Here is a 19,344-nt window from a genome sequence, read left to right as displayed (position 1 = left end):
CGCCTTAATTTTCATCTTTACAGTGATTTTAGGTCATTGCTGTTTGACTTGCACATCATAATGTCATAAAGGTAGAAATGCTGTTATAATGACTATTCTTCTTTTATAGGGAGCAACAATAAGACGTGATGAGAGCACAGGTGCCATCATTGTGGCCCGGATCATGAAGGGAGGGCCAGCTGACAGAAGTGGTTGGTTCCAGCCTTTTTCTCTCTTTTATAAGTTTGCGTGTGTGTGTGTGTGTGTGTGTGTGTGTGTGTGTGTGTGTGTGTGTGTGTGTGTGTGTGTGTGTGTGTGTGTGTACTCGATTCTACTCAGTTTTCTGTCATTTTCTGTCACTGTGTAGCACCTCAGTTTACATGGGGTCGTTATAGCAACTCATTTAAAAGTCCCATGATGTCATTTGTATGCAACACAAACCCAGCACACAACAGTGGACATGGAGGCGTTGGTATACCTGTCCGATCACACTGTTGGTTTTTCTGCACCCATTTCCCTGGATGCCGTGTTTCAAAAAGGGCAGTTTTGATGTTTGTGAAGGAATCACTTTCATGACTCATCAAGTGACATAATTGACTGGCATCACATGGTGGCATGGAGTCTGTTGACGTCACAGTTTCAGATCAACTCAGGTTGCTCAAAACGACTGCTCTAGTAGGTATCAGGTGCTGCCATCTAATAGAAAACCCTAAAAAACAGAGTCAAGTCAAGATGAGCAAAGTAGATACTAGTGGAAAAGAGCCATACAAGTCTGTAGTGTGGAATATATTGGGATTGCACAGAATTTAGTACCTCGCTTACATCAGGGCGTTAAAATAATAGAATGCCAGAATGACTGCAAATTAGTAACGTCTGTTTATGTGTGGCAGGTTTAATTCATGTAGGGGATGAACTGAAGGAGGTCAATGGAATCCCTGTGGACGACAAGAAACCAGAGGAAATCATTCGTATTCTGGTAAGTCTTGTCTTTCTATGGACGTTTGTGAGACTGAGGGTTTTTCAGCTCCACTCCCTTGGTACCAGCCTTTGTTTATAATGACAGAAACCTCCCCTTATCAACTCATCCACGACCCAGGCCTCCCATTGCCGTGTTGGTGGCCGATAGATCACATGCAGAGTCTCTGTGGATGAGGCTGATGATGTGTAGTTCCTCCACGCAGCTTTGGTCACAGGCCTAAATGAGCTCTGTCATGTGCCTGGGATCTTAAACTCTTAAGGCCTTCTCAGACACAAAAGTCTTTGAGCTCTCAACACTCCTCCTTTACACCCCTGCACTGTACTCCCTAATTCTGTCAAGAATGGTTATACTATCCCACTAAACCTTCCTTTGTTGAAAAATCAATGCTTGACGCTATGTCACTGTAACTAGATTAGGTCTCTTATAAAATACTTAAAAGGATAGGAAAACTATCCTTTACAATTACTCCAACTTCTGTTCCTACATTATTTAGGCACAGTCACAAGGAGCCATTACCTTTAAAGTTGTCCCTGGTGCAAAGGACGAGGCATCTATCAAGGAGCCACAGGTAGGTCCTGTCTTTCTCTGTTATTTGGTTTATCCACTTGTTAAGTGATTTAGACCCTTTGATAGTGGAAAGTCATTGAAAGACCATCTTGGCCATCACTTGCAGCGTTTACCATCGATTGCTGTAATCTTTTGAGAATAATCACTCTGAGCTTTGGTGAATCACCTTTAACCATGATGACAATGTTTTAGAAAGAAAACATTTTATATACAACATAGTGAACTTGTTCCTGTTGTGTCTTCAATCCTCCTCTTTGTTTTCTTGCCTTTCCCTCATGATGATGTACAGATGTTTGTGAAGGCGCTCTTTGACTACGACCCAAAAGATGACAACACCATCCCATGTAAGGAAGCTGGTTTGGCCTTCAAGAAGGGTTGCATCCTACAGATCATGAGCCAAGATGATGCAACCTGGTGGCAGGCCAAACACGAGGGCGACACAAATCCTCGTGCTGGCTTAATACCATCCAAACAGTTCCAGGAGAGGTGAGAAACACAAGGCTGACCTTATTGGCTCCAGTGCTGTCACTGTCATAGATGTTCCATCTCCTTTCTCTCCCTCTTTAATCCATGTATTCTTGCTTCACTCTGCCAAAGTAGTCTGGGTTTCCACACATTTTCTGGTCCAAAGTGAGTAATGACAGAAAATGATAGCGCTGGTACCAATCCACATTGAACTGCAAGTGGATGGAAAACACACACCAGACCTACACAGAGCTCAGGAGGCTTGGGCAGAAAGAGGAAGGCTGAAGAGTAAAGGGATCGAGTAGAACATTTTATATTCAGGTTTATTATTCTACTTTTGTCAATAGAAAGATGTTCTGTTCTTCACCTCCTCAATCTTTGGTTTCACCAGTCTCAGCTGACAGAATAGAAATGAAGGATATTGTAGAGCAGGGTTTCTGTAGCATAGCAGAGTGTTTATTATTCCCAGAGTGACCATGAAAACTGATGGTTTTCTTTTTTCTGTTCTTTCCTTTTTCTTCTCTTTCTTTATCCATCTTTTTGCTTTCAGGAGACTTGCATTTCAGCAACCTGTTACGACTCTTTCGTCCCTAAGGAGGTCTACTAGACGATCATGTAAGCATATATTATTTGCTGTGTTAGCGACTAATAAACCACAACAAGACAGTTGTCTTTAACAGGTGGATGGGAGGAAGAGAAGAATGGCAAAAGTGAGGAATGCTGGTCAGGATAGTTTGTGGAGTTCATTTCTGAAACAGACTCATCCTTCTGCTGATTCCACCACTGGAGTCTTTCGTGTAGTTGTGTAGTTCATGCTGGTCGTCTGGAGAAGCAATTTAGATTTATCTTTGTTTTCATTTTCCTTCCTGTCTGCTCAATGTTTCTCCCTCTAAATTTCTATCCAGAGTCTGTTCCATGTGTCTTCTACAGCCTCTTTGTGTGTTGTTCACTAAGTCCACAGCATGTCTTTTATCCTGCCTTCCTTTGCTCCCCCCAACCGGTCACGGCAGATGGCCGCCCGTCCCTAAACCTGGTTCTGCCAGAGGTTTCTTCCTGTTAAAAGGGAGTTTTTCCTTCCCAATGTTACCAAAGTGCTTGCTCATAGGGGGTCATATGATTGTTGTTGTAGTCACGCAGGAGCTTTAATATGAATTAGGAGAGGGTTTGCCCTCTGGCTGTTACTCTAGCTAAAGAGATGATTGATTTTCTAAAAGCTGTGCATAATGCAGATAGCAAAGATAAAAGACAAGTTCATGTGAACTGGTATTGTCACTTGGCTGCCTGGCTTCTAATTTGGATAATCACTTATACTCTTGGGGTGATGATGATGAGGGTAATAACAAGGATGGTTTTGATGGCAGCCTGTTATTCAGCAATTGTCCGTGATTGACTCCAACTGCAGAGTTCAACTCCTTATCATCACTGCCGGAAAAGAGAATGAAGACAAACAGTATTACAGTATTATTACATTATTACCCAGATTTTTCCAATGTAAACATTCCTGGCAGCTCACCCATGGACTTGATAAAGGTGGACTAATCATACATCTTTATGGCAGTTTTCATCACATTCTTTCTTTAAGGTTTAGTTTCAAATAAATTAGATAATTAAATCTGGCTAAACTCTTATTCACAGTACAGTTAAGATGCCACATTAGAGCAGGAAGAGGGCAACATCAGTGGGAAAACTGACCTGGCCACTGACATTTGAAACAAGATGTCAGATAAAGGTACACACACTTCAGAACAGCTGCCGCTCTCGTGCCTGATGCGTCTAGCCTACAAACAACCTTGCACAGATAGGTCTTGACTGTTGTTTTGGTTAGACATTAATTCTGGACATGCTGAACAACACTCTGGAAAATGAATGCAGTGATGTAAGGTGAGCTTCATACTGTTAAATACTTACAGAGGACTGTATCAGTATTACAATATCAATCATTTGGAGGCTTATGAATCTAAATGGCTTTTTTCCCCCCTGTAAATAGTGACTGCACCACAGACATGTACCGCAGATTGTGTATCACTAGGTAACAATGGATATACATTTCTATCAAAATAGGAGCAAATAGAAAGTAAATGTTTGTTATATTCTCATAAAACCTGAACTCAAGCTCCACTTACTGGTGTTTTTGTAACCTTTTAGTAGCAGCATGGCTTATGAAGGGTTTCTGTACGTGTTCTTTTTAAACCCAACCTTAAAAAAAGAAAGAAGTTAAGGATAAGATTTCCTCAATGAGTTCCATCAATTTATGTCATGACAGCTGAGTGTACTGCAACTTCCTCTCAGGAAGACCTGACGAGTGTTTCAGAACCAAGTGGAACTTGAGTTATTTTATTATTTGAAACGTAGATAGTTAAACTAGTGATACCATTAGAGTGATACTGGGAGTTACAGTGTAGTGGTCAAGCTCGGTATTTTTCACAAACATTACAAAACTGAAGAGAATTGTTTGCTTTTTCAGTGTTTTGTGAGAAATGACTGAATTGAACCTGCATAGGATGTTTGTGGATGTGGCACTCAGCTTTAAAATGTTTTATAATGTTCTCTCTGTTGTCTTTTGCTCTGCTTTTCTAAGATGATGTGACAGTAGAGTTTGGTAGGTTTCTTCTTATATTTCTTCCTCATCCCTGAGTTATGTTTACTTTCCTAATCTAATATTTTGTTTAGTATTACCTAATTTCCATTCCTTGCTTCTCTTGCACTCAAAGCTGAAGAGATTGAAGGTACTACTTTTCTGACATCCTCCACCGAGTAGGACTTTACTAACCCAACCATCTGTGATTGGTTCCCCTTCATGCTATTTGTGTGTAATGAGGTCCACTTCTTACCTCATCTCCCCAATTGACCCATTAAAGCTATTCACCATTTAAGAGTAACATTAGTTGTCACAGTCAATGGTTCCTCATAGATTTTATTGACTTTAACATTTTACAAAGCCTCACCTTTCCTCAACTCATTTTCACAAATGTGGACATCATTTTTGAGAATCATCCCGTCACAAGTAATATTTGTTGGACTCAGTCACAGCACAAACTGATTCACTGTCTCCAAGAATCGTCCAACACCACAGCCAAGAATGTAGTGGCCTGTAAGGCTAAATGGGGCTTAGTCAGTTAGCTGGGACCATCAACATTTTTCAGCATTGTTAGTTCTGTAAAGAAAAAGAGAGTATTTTGTTTATTTTGGTCAACTTTAGCTGCTCACTAGATGGAGGTTATATGTAACCTGTCCTTGAATTTACCTCTACATGCGTGGCTGTCATTCTGGGCAAAGGCCAATATTTAAAAATAACGAACACACTATAAAATGTAACTCAAGCAAAATTTACCCCAAACCTCTCTGATCACTCTCTTCTTAACAGCACCTGTGTGTTTTCCCCTTTATCATATTTAGAGGGCCGCAGCTCATTTCTGACTATTCTCTTTAACTTGATTTTGTGGTTCTCTTTTGGCTCCTTTCTTTTCATCACCAGAGGATGCTGATTATAGTGGTGGATTTCACCTAGGTGAGAGATTGTCTTCTTTTGTCTTCTTGCCTTTTCCTGCCAGATGTGGTCATTTCACTGTTACAATAAATATGAGGACAGTGGCCAAGTACAAGTTTTGTTTTTTCCACATGAATCCTTCATATATCATCTTCTAAGAACTATTAAGTCATACATGTTTCACGGGACGGAACAGTTGTTCATACCTTTGACCTGTTCTTCTAACTCACAGAGCACTTGTGGGGCAAATAATTCACTTCTTAAACCTTCTTACATAATTCACTTTTTGGACTTTAATAGTTTTGTACTTTCTCACTGTGCTGTGCTATTTGTGCTCCCATGCTGACAGCATGAGTGCACTGGCAGATCATGTCATGGATTTGCAGTATGTAGTTATCCTGTTCTGCCTCTGCTGTGGGTCTGAGGACTTCTTTGAGAGGTTCTGGTTGGAGTTGGCTTAAAAGAAAGGTTTGTGTGCTTCGCTGCATTGTGGAGGTCCGGATGAAGGCCGGTCTTGCTGATGTGGTTCCAGTCAGACTTAATGACAATTACCATGGCCCACTTTGGTTCTGCAACCACTTTAATTCCAGAGAGCTGCTTCCAAATCCCTGTCTTGTACAGAAAATGTTTCCCATCGTGTTTTTATTACCACTGTCATTTGCACATTTAGACTCCAGATTTCACAGGATATCCAGAGCACACGCAAGTTTATAAATACTACATTTGAGTCATGTCTGCCAAGCTCAATCAGGGTCACTCCCAAAGCCGAACTCTGCCAAACATTATTCCATTTTTTTGCCCAAAAAAGTCCAGCACCTTGAGTCCAGCAGCCAAGAACGAGGTTTAAATGAAATGAGAGAACCTCGGGAGAAGAAGTAAAAAATAGTGAGTTATAATAACATCTTCTCTATGAGAGTACTTGCTGCATGGCTTTTCAGCCTGTTGGATGTGGTTGTATGATTTAAAGTTGGCCTGTCCCTAAAAGTTTGAAATCTTAGAACTTACAGATGCTTTTGCAATGCTGCTGAGGTTGCATGGGGAAATAAAGGAGTGGGAGGGGGCGGCAGTTGTTGTCCTTAGTTTTTGGTTTGTTTTCTCCCCATGCCTCTCAATGATGCAACGTCTGTAACTTCCATTGCCAGAGTCATTCTTGAGCACAACTTTGGGATGAACAGATTCCTGATTTTACAGCCTGCAAACTTGAGAATGATATCTCCTTAGTAAGCACTGTTTAGAGGCTACTTCGTTACTGTACTTAAGTAGAACCTTCAGGTATCTGTACTTTACCTGAGTATTTACTCTTATTCTCTACATTTTTGCACAAATATCATTTTTAAAACAGGCTCGTTACTCTAGACTCAACAGTATCAGCTGAAATTGAGTCGGAAAAAATGCGTTTGTCTGTATGTTTTAGTCAGCTTGTAGCTAGTGTTACAAAAGAGGAATGAGTATAAAGGGAGTAACCTTGCTTCACAACATAATGTTTCTACAACATTTCTATCAGCTCAACAAACATCAGCAGACTCAAGCTGTTTGTGTGCTGTTCGTCTCAGTGTGTTGCTAGTTAAAGGTCCAGCTGCTGTATTTCACAAGGAGAGAAAAGAAAGAGAGCTAACTTCACTCAGAGACGGAGAAAGATAAGAAAGTCAGGTCAGGAGAGAAAGAGTAGAGATTATTTTTAAAGCTGATCTCTGCTCTGGGACATTTAATGACCTGCAGATTTAAAGGTTACATGTCAAAATTTTTAATCACATATCACATATGTGTTTTGACAAATGGTCTATTTTCATTGTGTGAGTATACTAACTTTGTCTTTCTATAATATCATATTTGCAGAATAAACAGGTTAGCTTGCATTAATGTGGTGAAATCACAGTAAAGCTCTGTGTTGGGCTGATACAGAGCAGCTGTGGGGGTCAGTGTTAGGTTACATCAAGTGTAGAGATTAATTTACATTTAAGCTGATGACGCTTAGATTCATTCACTGATTTCAATCTTTACACCAACTTTCTGTTTTCATTTAACTGTTTGTTTGTGGAAGTAAAGTCGCTTCCTGTATGTATCTGTGTGTAAGTGTGCGTCGTCCCAGCTTGTGTTAAATATGCTCATCTTTTTCCTTCACATTTTTGCACTTCTACTTTACTGAAGGGGCTTTGAATCAAAGTAGAGATCGGAACTTTGTGCCAGTTCCTTTCTTTTTACTAACTTGTTCGTGTTTGGATCATCTTATGAGGCTTTCCAGAACAAATGAGCAAGCTTCGTTTACCCATACCTGACTTGTTCTAAAATTTGGAGCACATTCATTGTCATCCTCTCTGTGTAATACAGTTTCCACTGGTATGGAAGACAGGATGGTTGTTGTTGTTGTTGTTGTTGTGTAATTAGTTACCTGTGTTATTTTAGTGAGTGTGTCAGCGGGTGCAAGAGGAGAGAGGGACTGTATTTTGGATGATGATAGACCTATGATGAGTTTTCACCTGTTTGATGTCACCTGGGGAAAGTAATGTTTGTGTGGAGGTGTTTGCCAAGATCCTGAAACAACTATAAATTGAAGTCCACAGTATTTGTATGTGTACATACGGTTGTGCTGGATTTTACACTACTGACAAAGAATTTTCTTTTTTTGTATTGATTGATCTGTTTCTTCTGTCTCCTCTTTTGGCTCATGCTGACCTCCAGCTGGGTTCAGGAGAAGCTTTCGCCTCAGCAGGAGAGACAGAAAGACCACCAAGTCCATGTACGAGGCGAAGAAGAGTGAAATGTACGACATGGCTGACGTGCCCACATACGAGGAAGTCGTCCCGTACCGCAGGCAAAGGGGAGACAAACACAGGCTGGTGGTGCTAGTAGGTGAGTAAAGAGAAATTTAAGTTCTCAAACTCTGATGTCGCTGCTTACCTCACACACTGTTGCTGTTAGGATACCGAATTTAATGAAAATCCTCACCTTCAATCTCATTGTCACATAGAGACGACAGAAACAATAAAGGTGGCCCAGCTCTGCAAGAGAGAAGCTGAATATTATGTTTCTCTATCATCTGTTCCTAAGAAGTGAATATGAATAACCAGAAAGTAACTTTAGATCTTTTGGATACAAATTTTCATTAGTTCATCATTTGATCCTATTAGACATTTGAATTTATATTCTCATCATTAGTGTTTGAGGTCTTGAGTTAACCTCGGCAACTCTAACCACCAAGTACAGACGAAAGAAAGTTTGAATGTCTCATATCATGTTATGGATGTGATAATAACGTGATGAGGAGTTTGGCAGAGTTTATAATTAGATGTTTGTGTGTAGGACCCACAGGTGTCGGCTTGAGTGAACTGAAGAAGAAACTGTTGATCTCTGACCCCCAGCACTTCAGTGTGACCATTCCACGTAAGTGTCCTGTAAAAGAGACATTGGGTGTCAGTGTGACTACCTGTGTAAATAAAGGTTAAATTAAAAAAAAGGAAAAAAGATAACTTCACTCTTCTGATTTAAGCCCACCAAACTTTGGCTGAACAGTACAGTTCATTTGTCTTTCGCTCTGCATATTTCTTTGTTCTTATCTCTGCGTCTTATATGTGAATGTGTGCTTTATACTAGTTAATAGAATAGAAGTTAATTCGCTGACCATTAAATGTGGTGTTCCCAACAATCTCTTTTCTCTTTGTTTCATCCCAAAGAAACCTTTAAACATTTGTGTGCCGAAACTAAAGTTTCTGTCTTTCTTCCGTTCTGTGCTTTATCTTGAATTGAGGATGCAACATAAATGAAATAAAATAAAATGTAATAAAAACGTGGCTGTATTATTCTCACTGTTCTCACTATTTGAAATATTTCTTTACATAGAGAGATTTTTTTAATTATTGAAAAAAAAAACTTTTATAACCAAGTTTTATGACTTTATTGTCTTCCCCCAGCCAAAGTCTGACACTTGAAATGTCCCCGGTATTAAAATCCCATTGGCGTGGCCTTTTTCTCTCCACACAGCCTGTTAATTGTTCTCAAATGTGACCTGTGCTGCTGTTGTTTAATAGAGCCCAGACAGTCTGATTCAGACCCGTATAGGAAACGTATGGCACAGGTCCTGGCTCTCATTGAGAGGAAGGAGAATCGGAAAGTGTCTCGTCTCGCTCTTTTTGAATGTTTGATCGCTGCCAGTGGACACATGGATATGTTTAACACTTGCTGTTGTTTCGGGTTAAGCCCAAAAGTGTTGCTTCTTTTTGTTAATTTGAAAACCGGAGCTTTGGAGACCACCGGCTCTCTCTCTGTCTCTCTGCTTGTTGCACACAAGGAGCATTGCACTATTCATTGCAATGACTCACAGGCATCACTCCCTCTCTTTCCATCTTCATCTTCTTTCACTCAGACACCAGTCGACCCAAGAAGAACCAGGAGACCGATGGTGTGGATTACCACTTCATCTCCAAGCAGCTCTTTGAGATGGACATCCAAAACAACAAGTAAGCAAAACTGATGAATTCAATCACAACACACATTCAGACTTTATGCAGCAGAGATGAACAATTGATATTCATACTCTGGCCAAAACAAAAGTACTTTTTCCCTGGGAAAAAAAAGAGAACAACTTTTTTGGATATCCTGCTGTGTGTAGATTATATGTTTGTACGTCTCTATTTCAAACGGCCTTTCTTTAATGTTTACTACAATGGAGAGAACAATTCTGAATTGTTTTGGTTTATCACCATTTCTCAAAACTCTAATCTCAGAAATCACAGTGATTGTAGAAAATTAATTATAAAAATGAAAGTTGAAAGTTGCTGTTTAAAAAAAAAAAATCCTGCTCTTATGAGGATATATAAAAAAATCTTAAAAGCACAAATTAACATATCTAATACAGTGGAAAAAGGTTTGTTTGTTTTATGTAAACTAGTTTAAAAATGTCCTCCTGATGCTCATTTCAAGATCTATATTTTCTTTCTTGGACAATATATGCAGTTAAAAATAATCCTTGTCTCGTCACAGTCTAAAAGAACCTCTTTTAGCTCAGGTACAAGGCCTGAGCTTTAACTCAGATTACAGTAATTACTCTTCTAAAAACTGACATAATTATTTGAAACTTTGTCCATGTGTCCATCCAAAGATGTGCGTTCGTGCTTTTTCTCATCACTCTTCTTTTCATGTCTCAGGTTCATTGAGCATGGCGAGTACAAAGGGAATTTCTACGGCACAAGTCTGGACTCGATACGTTCAATCCTCTCAAAGAAGAAAGTGTGCCTGCTGGATGTCCAGCCTCATGTGAGTGACACCTTCTTTCTCACCATCCCTGTACTGTATTCTTAGCCTGTTTTGGAAACTACCTGTCTCAGAAGCAGATCGCCCTGTTACTTTATTTGAAGATTTCCTCTTTGGCTTATGTCACCATAAACCTCCACAGTAATGCCATTTCTCAGTTATTGACCAACTGAGTGAATGATGGAAGCTGTTTCCCAGTGGTTCCGCTGCTGCCTCTCCATTAAGTTTTTTATCCATCTTGTTGTGAGTTGTGGGTCTTGACCCACTGCTATTAGCATAGCAAGAAGGTCAGATGATCATGCCAGAACCAGACACCAGACACCACCTCTAATCAAATCTCATCTCTCTCATACCTCTGAAGGGCCTTTCACATTGGGCGCACCTACCACGAGCTGGAGCGAGTGGCCTAAAATTTGTCTTGCAGTGGTTGTTGCGCTCTTGTACGTCGAAAACTCGATGGACCAGCTATTTCTCATCCATAAAAAAGAAAGCTTTGGCACTGTCCCCACAAGTGAACACTTGTGTTGTTTCCTCCCAAAGTCTCAGTATGCATGTCAACTTGTGTCATGAAGTTTGTTGAACTCGGAAACACACACAATCAACTTTTCCTCCTTGTTTTCATTCATTGTGTGGTTGAACTTAGTAGGGCTGTTTGCTTCGTTTCTGTTGGTCGTGCGACGGTACGTCGCAGCAGTCAAAGTTTAACCAAGTTTAACCCAGTTAAACGTTGACCCTTGCATGCAAGAGTACTCTTACCGGCGCACTTGCTCTTTAAAACTGTTATTGAGTGGCGCAAGCAATAGAAACAAATGGGTTTCAGAGCTCTGCACTTGCCATATCCTATGTGAAAGGCCCTTGAGGTACCAGATTGGCATGTTATTTCAGAAAACTGTCACCACAAAGAAGAGACAGACACAAAGATCAGGCATAAATAAAAACATATATATCCTCCACTATCTTCCAAAAGAATTTAAAAGCTGTGATGAGTTAGTGTGAGTAATCTTTATCCCTCAGATTGGTGTTTGTGAGTCATTTTTAAATGACAAAAACTATAAACATGATTTCAAAGTTCTAGATTCACTCAGAATGATGGGAAGTCATCTGCTCTGTGGTCATTATTAATTGTTCTGTCCAACTAATAAGTCATTTATGCAAAGACTTCTTCATTCTAGAGAGGTCAATAAGTTAAAAGGTAATTTAAGATTTAATGCTTCAGCAAAACAGAAATATATTCGGTTTACAATGAGAGAATGGAAGAAAAGCCTCAACTTTTCATGTCTGAGGAACTTAAGGCAGAAAATGTCTTTGCTTAAAAATAGAAGGAAGATTTTAATTTTTAATATCTTCTCGATTGGAAATCAGCAGACTGAATCTGTTAAACTGGACTTTGTGACAACCCCATAATCCAGTTCATATCACTATTACAAGTGGACCATGAATTGGCAACCTTTTTTTTTTCAGGATTATATTTTTAAACGTTTTGTCTATTAATTTTTTCACAGTCTGTTTATACCATACGTGACACACTTTGTGATTACGTCTTAATGTGCTGCCAAATGCCTAACTCCTTTTTCTCTGCATCCACTTTTATTCTTTTCAGCTAATAAAGCATCTTCGAACAGCAGAGTTTAAACCTTTCGTTGTGTTCGTGAAGCCCCCGACCGTCGACAGACTGAGAGAGACCAGAAAGAAAACCCAAATTATATCAGGCAAAGACGACAAGGACTCCACCAAACCCTTCACGGTAAAAACGTATTTCTAGTGTGTGGGTTGTACATGGCTGATAGTTTATATCGTATGTTAATCAGATATTACCTCCCTGCTTAAGTTGAGATAGAAAAGCAAGAGGAAATTGTTACTGTGTAACTGTGACTTGGTCGGGTTTAAATGTATCTTTCTCTCTGTCCACACGACCTGTTTTATGTGATTTGTTCTGATGTATTTTTTGCTTGAGGTACATCGTGGTGCTTGGTTGATTCAAACAGATGTTTTCAAAGTGCAGCCTTGGGGCAAATGGCCGTTCTGAAGACCAACAAGGAACGAATACAATCCTGTACATTTCATTCAAGCACGGTTCACGTGATACTGTGAAATAAAAATATTTCTCTTCAGTTTCAACAGCTCTATTTGAGCTAATATAGCAGTTAAACCTTCCTAAAGTTGTCAAATCAAGCATAGCATTACTTCAGGCAGGACATGCAGTCAAATTAAGCTGCAATTCCAGCAGATCTTAATTCCACATCAGTTGATGACTCCACTGATACATTTCTAGTCATAGCTCTATCAACTCTATACTGACACCAGAATGGACCATAGAGAAATTACAAACTGGTACAAATTAATTTCCCAAACACAACCCCATAAAAATTAAAAGCCTGGTAGTCAGACCCGATCTGAAATGACCTGAAAATAAGCAGTCTCTGGCAATTATATTACGATGAACTACAAGTCACACACATGCAATCTGCAGTGATACAGTCACAGGACTTTAGTTGACCTCTGTAGAACAACTGGCAATATTTCAGGGCTTCTGGTATAGGCAGCAGACATCTGAGCCAAAGGGGTCATTGTTTAGGAATGTAGAAAACTTTTGAAAGCTAATAAAAAGCTAATTTGTCATCAGTCGATAGCCAGTGGTTTCATTTCCACATGTGTTGATTTACCTTTAACTCACATGTCAAATCAAAAGGTCAAACATTACTCTGTTTAAAAAAGTTACAACACATATGCCCAGAGCTGATAGTTAGTCAAGTCATATTCACACAAAATATAATAGGATCCGACTTATTGAGGCATAATTTAGTGCATTTATGGGTAATAAGTGTTGAGGAAAATGCTAGAGTACAATACACTTTCACCTAGAACATGCAGTGAATTTATGGTTGAAGGTCAGCTTGTTAAACCTTGATACAGATACAGCATCAGCTTATATTATTCACACAGGTAAACATAATTCTGTCTCAGTCCGCTCCTTATTTCCCAGCTGGGTCTTGAGAACAATAAGCTTTAGTTGTCAGAAGCAATCTGGTTGTGAACAGTCTGTTGCAGTTTTAACGTCCCTTTATTAGCTTCTGTTATTCTCTCATGTAATACAAATATACTTCTATAAAGCTGTGTGACAGCGGGCTGTATTTCAACCAGCTAACAAACAAAGTCTCTGTGTAAATGTTCATGTACACTGACAGACCCAAACCCATCTTATATTTACTATTAAATGAAGGGAAGCTGTTGTTGGGCAAGTCGTCCCAGACATTTTCAATCCAACGCTAGCTGTATTTTTCTTTGCAAGAGACAGGTCTGCTTTAATGATAAAGGCCGAGGAACAGTCGTCTCATTGTTTCAGTCGAGCTGGCTGGAAGCGTGATGTGAATACAAGCAAAACAATCTGATGTAATGCAAAAACCCAGCTGTAATGTGGTTAGCATAGAAACTGGCACCCAATCTGAAAGAACCACAGGCATTTCAAAGTGATTTGAGGAAATCTCTTTGGTTTCTGACACTTTTTTAAAACGCAAAGACAGGTGGGTTTTATTGGCACAACAAAGCAGGTGTCCAGCAGAGAACGTGGTTGCTTGTAAAAGAGGATACTGAGGCTGACACGTGCTGCTTCATGCCACTGAAATGCGTAAAGATTTATAGTCCTGTAAGGTAAAAGCAACAAATGTATAAAGGCTACAAATAAAAGAATTACAATAAAAACAGAGGGAACGTTCACCTAAATTGTGACTCAGTATTTAGTTGCTGTGCAATGAAATTTATCTATGCTGTTACAAAGTACTTAAACAGGCACAAGATGCTACATAACTTCTTGTGGAAATTAGGCCACCTAGTGGGAATAAACGAGTCCCGGGTGTGCTTTTTCTCAAGTTTGGTCCCCCAGAAGAGGCATCATCCTAAACCAATCTTTTCTTTTTAAGTTCTCTGATTTTCTATTCATCTTCCAAACCCAGCTTGCTGTTCCTTAAACGGCTTCCTGCTCAGATTAATGTTCTTGTTGGGCAGACAAAAACACAGCTAATCCATTATGAAGCAGAAACCACCAGAAACATTCTGAAGGAACTGCTGGCAAAAGTCCCTGTAAGAGACAGCTTCATCATGACAACGTGTAAAAGCAAAGCTGTCAATTCATCCGTGGATCTATGTCCCTCCCCTCATCTATGGTCATGAACTTTGGGTAGTGATTGAAAGAACGAGATCACAGATACAAGCAGCGAAAATGAGCTAAAGTCCAATTTAAAGTTAAGTGTTCCCAGTAAAAACACAGCACCCTAACCTACCAAGAGATACCTGGGCTCATTTAGAAAGGCAGTATTTACTTGAATGATAAATGATAAAATAAGTTCTCCAAAAGTTGATTCTGTTCATCTGGACGTAGCGTTCTCAGTGGGAGAAACGTTTCATCAGTCACTTGGATGACTGACGAAAGAGATTTTATTCGTTTTGTGTTTTTAACTTCCATCTATTTTGTCTCTTCCCTCTTTTCCCAGGAGGAAGACTTTCAGGAGATGGTGAACACGGCCCAGACAATGGAGACTCAGTACAGCCATCTCTTTGAGATGGTTATAGTCAACGACAACCTCGATGTTGCCTTCAGCGAGCTGCAGTTGGCACTAAAGAAAGTGGAGACAGAGACACACTGGATTCCAGTCAGCTGTACTCACTCCTGAGAGACATACTGACTGTAAAAGGAGAAAAGGGAAGCGCTTTGACAAAAATATGCAGGTTTTCTATCTTTTTAAAAAAATATTTGCCAGGGACGGTGTTGGGAAGTAAATCAGGAATAAAACAGTGCCTGGCTGCTGTGTCGCCATACCTGAACTGCATCGAGCTAAAAATAAGCTTCTGCCTGGGATCAGGTTGGATTTAGACCTCAGCTGTGGTCTGGAAGCTCCAGGTCTGACCAGATGTGATCAGGTTGTGGCTGCAGGCTTCTTTCCAGAATCTAAGACTTTGACATTGATCAGGGTCTCAGTCTGGGTCACACATCCATGGCCACAACTTGGAGCGCCTTGGTCCAAACCGGAACGTGGAGCGAGCTTGGAGCATCGTAGCACCAGCAGTCCTGCCAGCACATCAGTAAACCGGCCAAACAGGACTCCTTTAGTGGTTTTATAACATTAGACCATTAGAAACCAAAGGGATTGATGTATTTCTTCTTCGTGGACAACTTACATGTGTTTGTCTGTAAAAGAGCACAGCACCAGGGCAAAGAGGAGAAAGGAAAACATACTTGCCTTCTGTCTTACTAGACTTTTGTACATCTAAAATCTTCCATGACTGTTATTCCAAGCAAAACACTGTCAGGTACACTTTTGAGAAAGGGCAATAAGTGTAATTTTATTTAAAAGAAATTAATATATTTTCTAATATCTGCTTGTAGTCCTTTTTATGCATTTTATATACATTTATGACTTTAATATGATCTTAGCTGTAGCCATCTCTGTGACAGCCTCTTTTTACTAGAAGCATTTTTTTCTCTCAATCTAGCATTTTTTTGTTCGTCACCCTAGTTTAGTTTTTTGGCTCTGTCAGCTCTACTTGGCTTTATTTGGCTCTATTATCAGCACTGCTACAATTCTCCTAGCTCCAGATTTTGCTCTCTTGTTGATTCTGGGACAAGCTGACCTCCTTTAAATTAAGGGGAGACTATAATTCCAGCTACATTTTTATTCACCAGAATTCACACAAAAACAATCCATATTTTATTTATTTATGCTTTGGGCTGTTGTTTTGTTTTGTTTTGTTTTTTAACTTCCTGCTCCTTAAAAGTATACTTTCTTTGATTGGTTGCCCCTCACCTAGCCTGTGCAAACAGAAACTAGTGCTCGTATGCACTGCCTCCCAGAGATGACCTTTTGCATATTTTGCATATTTAGCAGTGTTTAATATCTGCTTAGTATATGACAAAATACAAGCCAATGGATAAGTTGTCCTTTATACATGGAGGTAGAGCGCAAGGATAGTTGGAGACTGGAAACAATTAGGAGGAGCTAGCCTATGTCTGCTAGTCTTTCTGAACTTGTGATTTTAGTACATTGTTCATCCCTATTAATAACAGTTCATATTGAATTCATCTCTTAATTTCTGTGCTTGCTCGGCTGATTGCCTCCAATCTCTAGCTGCATTTAAAACTCTAAGAGTGCTATCAGTCTTCCAAAGTCTCAGTAAAAAAAAGCATTAAGCATATTATCCAAACTGTCTAAATGATTCCTTAAACTCTATATTTATTCTTTTTTTTCTTTACTCTAAGAATACTCTCTTACTCTGCTGAATGTCCAGCTCAGGTTGTATGTTTCCAAATTGTGCATCATTTATTTCTCCCTTTCCACCAACTGTGACATATACAAACTTGATTTGTGTCCTTTTTTTAAGTGTAAGCATGATTGGTTATACTGCTCTGATGTAATATGATTTAAAAGTCTTTAACACTCTTGTCTGCCATACTTTGTCCCAACATTTTTTGTCTTTTTGTTTATTCAGTTTTTCTACCTCCCCACCCCCCTGCTGCCCATCTTACAGATCAAAGTCACATTTGTACAGTCTCCAGAAAATACCTTTTTAATGTCTCCCTGTAATGATATACTCTTTAAGTGGCACATTGTATGAATTTACATTATTCTTGATAACTGCTGCATTTTTTATTAAAGAAAATACGACTAAACTTGTAATTGCAATGTCCCCAAATTAATTCATATATGTTGTTAGCCAAGCAAAGAGTGAACACAACTTTATGTTTACCAGCACAATCCCTACTTCTCTTTAATAAAATGTTGCATATTTTGTGAATAAAGGTAATGAACAGGTGGAGGTGGTGAAAGGGGGGGGGGGGGCTCCTAAGAAGAGGATTTAGCCGCCCTCCGCTTGATGTTCAAAAGAAATCCTGTACTGATCAAAATCAGGTTGACTTAACCCAAACACCTTCCATGGTGCTCACTTTGAGAGTAGAGCAGAGCAAAGGAGAGTTAATGGTGTTGGGCAGAGAAGTGCTAGGTGGGGGAAGAGGAGGAGAAGCCACTTACTCAGTTTGTCCACACATTGCTGCTGATGTCTTTCACTCATTCCTGCTTCATAATTAGGATACTAGAGTAAAGGGGGACACAAAATGGCTGCTTTCACATACAGTAATGTGGCACTAACCCTCCACACTCCCAAGGCTGTACGCACAAGTGAATGAATGGTCAAATACGTTTTTCCCCCCCAAAAGCAATCAAGGTCAGTGGCTCATTTTTAATATGCGGAGATGTACTGGGTACTGGCAACAGCACCTCCAGGCTGTCTAAAGCTTGCACAGTGATGGGTTTAGGAGGTGCTAAGTAAGTGTATTTGACCAAATTTTCTCTTAAATTGTTAATACCACAAGTTGCTTTGCATCTTTTAAGGAAGACACTCTAGCCCTCCTGTTGTCCTCATGTCCTGTACACGCCTAGGGTCAAAAATGACCCAAACTCACTAAAAATCTAAAATCTGAAGAACCTTTACCCACTTGTCCCACACCTCTGTTATGGGAGCTATGTCTTGATGCATGTTCAGTCATCCAAGTAAGTAAATCCCCAAAAGTTCTGTTCATCTGGACGTAGCGTCTTCAGTGGGAGGAACATTTTGTCACTCCTCTAAGTGACGACTTTGAGTCTCAGCTGACTGCAGGATTTTCACAACCTTATAAACAGTACCTTTGAACAATGACTGAAACTAGCACCACTGAAAGAACAATGGGCTGTGAGGTCAGTTCCTTGATTATTAATGATTATGGAACCGACCTCAAAGCCCATTGTTCATTCAGTGGGCTAGTTTAAGGCAGCTAGTTTGTCATCACACATATTGCAGGTCTTGACTCGAGGTTATCAAACTGTATCATCCTTGAGAAAGTGTGACAAATTTTCAGTGGCATTTTGGTACTCACTGTATCTAAGAGACACACGTGGCATAGCCATAGTTATGGCTATTGCCAAGTTATGGCAATAGCCATAACTTCATGAAAAAATCACAATTATAAATTATTTCCCAACACACATAAGATCACCCAGCAGCTGTGTTTTCATACACCTCTCACATGCAAACTATCACACAGAGTGATTTTTATAATTATCTCATTTGTTACACACTAACCTTCCACAGGCTAAATCCTGAACATTTCATAGCTTTTTATTTTACTGGTTTATGTGACTTACTAAACACAAATATTATCCGTGAAAAGTTTACTACACTTCTGTGATCATTAAAATAACAAAGTAGTACAGTACAGGAGAACTGGTGCCAGAGGAACAACCTCCTTCTAAACGTCAGTAAGACAAAGGAGCTGATAGTGGACTTCAGCACTAAGCAGGAGAGGAACTACCAGACCCCTGTCATCAACGAGTGCCCAGTGGAGAGAGTGGACAGCTTCAAATACCTCGGAGTTCACATCACGCAGGACCTGTCATGGTCCTGTCACATCAACACCGTGGTGAAAAAGGCCCGTCAGCGTCTCTACCACCTCAGACGCTTGAGAGACTTCCAACTGCCCTCCAAGGTGCTCAGGAACTTTTACTCGTGCACCATAGAGAGCATCCTGACGGGAAACATCTCAACCTGGTTCAGGAACATCACCATGCAGGACAGACGACGAGCTCTACAGAGGGTT

General features: G+C 39.9%; 1 protein-coding gene across 2 annotated transcripts in view; it reads left to right on the top strand.

Annotated features, from left to right (window-relative positions):
- LOC309714264 (MAGUK p55 subfamily member 7-like) overlaps positions 1-17,385 on the top strand; it is a 34,610-nt gene extending 17,225 nt beyond the window's left edge. The window contains exons 6-19 of one of the 2 annotated variants that reach the window (XM_082546559.1): positions 110-191; positions 870-955; positions 1,452-1,526; positions 1,815-2,011; positions 2,541-2,605; positions 3,978-4,019; positions 4,569-4,589; positions 5,466-5,498; positions 8,157-8,327; positions 8,778-8,858; positions 9,838-9,931; positions 10,619-10,727; positions 12,325-12,468; positions 15,212-17,385. In XM_082546559.1, the coding sequence (XP_082402685.1) occupies positions 110-191; positions 870-955; positions 1,452-1,526; positions 1,815-2,011; positions 2,541-2,605; positions 3,978-4,019; positions 4,569-4,589; positions 5,466-5,498; positions 8,157-8,327; positions 8,778-8,858; positions 9,838-9,931; positions 10,619-10,727; positions 12,325-12,468; positions 15,212-15,391 (1,380 nt within the window). In that variant the 3' untranslated portion in view covers positions 15,392-17,385. The remainder of the gene's footprint in view (positions 1-109; positions 192-869; positions 956-1,451; positions 1,527-1,814; positions 2,012-2,540; positions 2,606-3,977; positions 4,020-4,568; positions 4,590-5,465; positions 5,499-8,156; positions 8,328-8,777; positions 8,859-9,837; positions 9,932-10,618; positions 10,728-12,324; positions 12,469-15,211) is intronic. The other variant, XM_082546560.1, reaches the window with a different exon arrangement.
- Positions 17,386-19,344: the final 1,959 nt, after the last annotated feature.

Source organism: Aulonocara stuartgranti (assembly GCF_965226115.1).
Source record: "Aulonocara stuartgranti genome assembly, chromosome: 9".
In the NCBI taxonomy this organism is placed as follows: domain Eukaryota; kingdom Metazoa; phylum Chordata; class Actinopteri; order Cichliformes; family Cichlidae; genus Aulonocara; species Aulonocara stuartgranti.
This window is presented reverse-complemented; position numbering and strand designations above follow the sequence as displayed.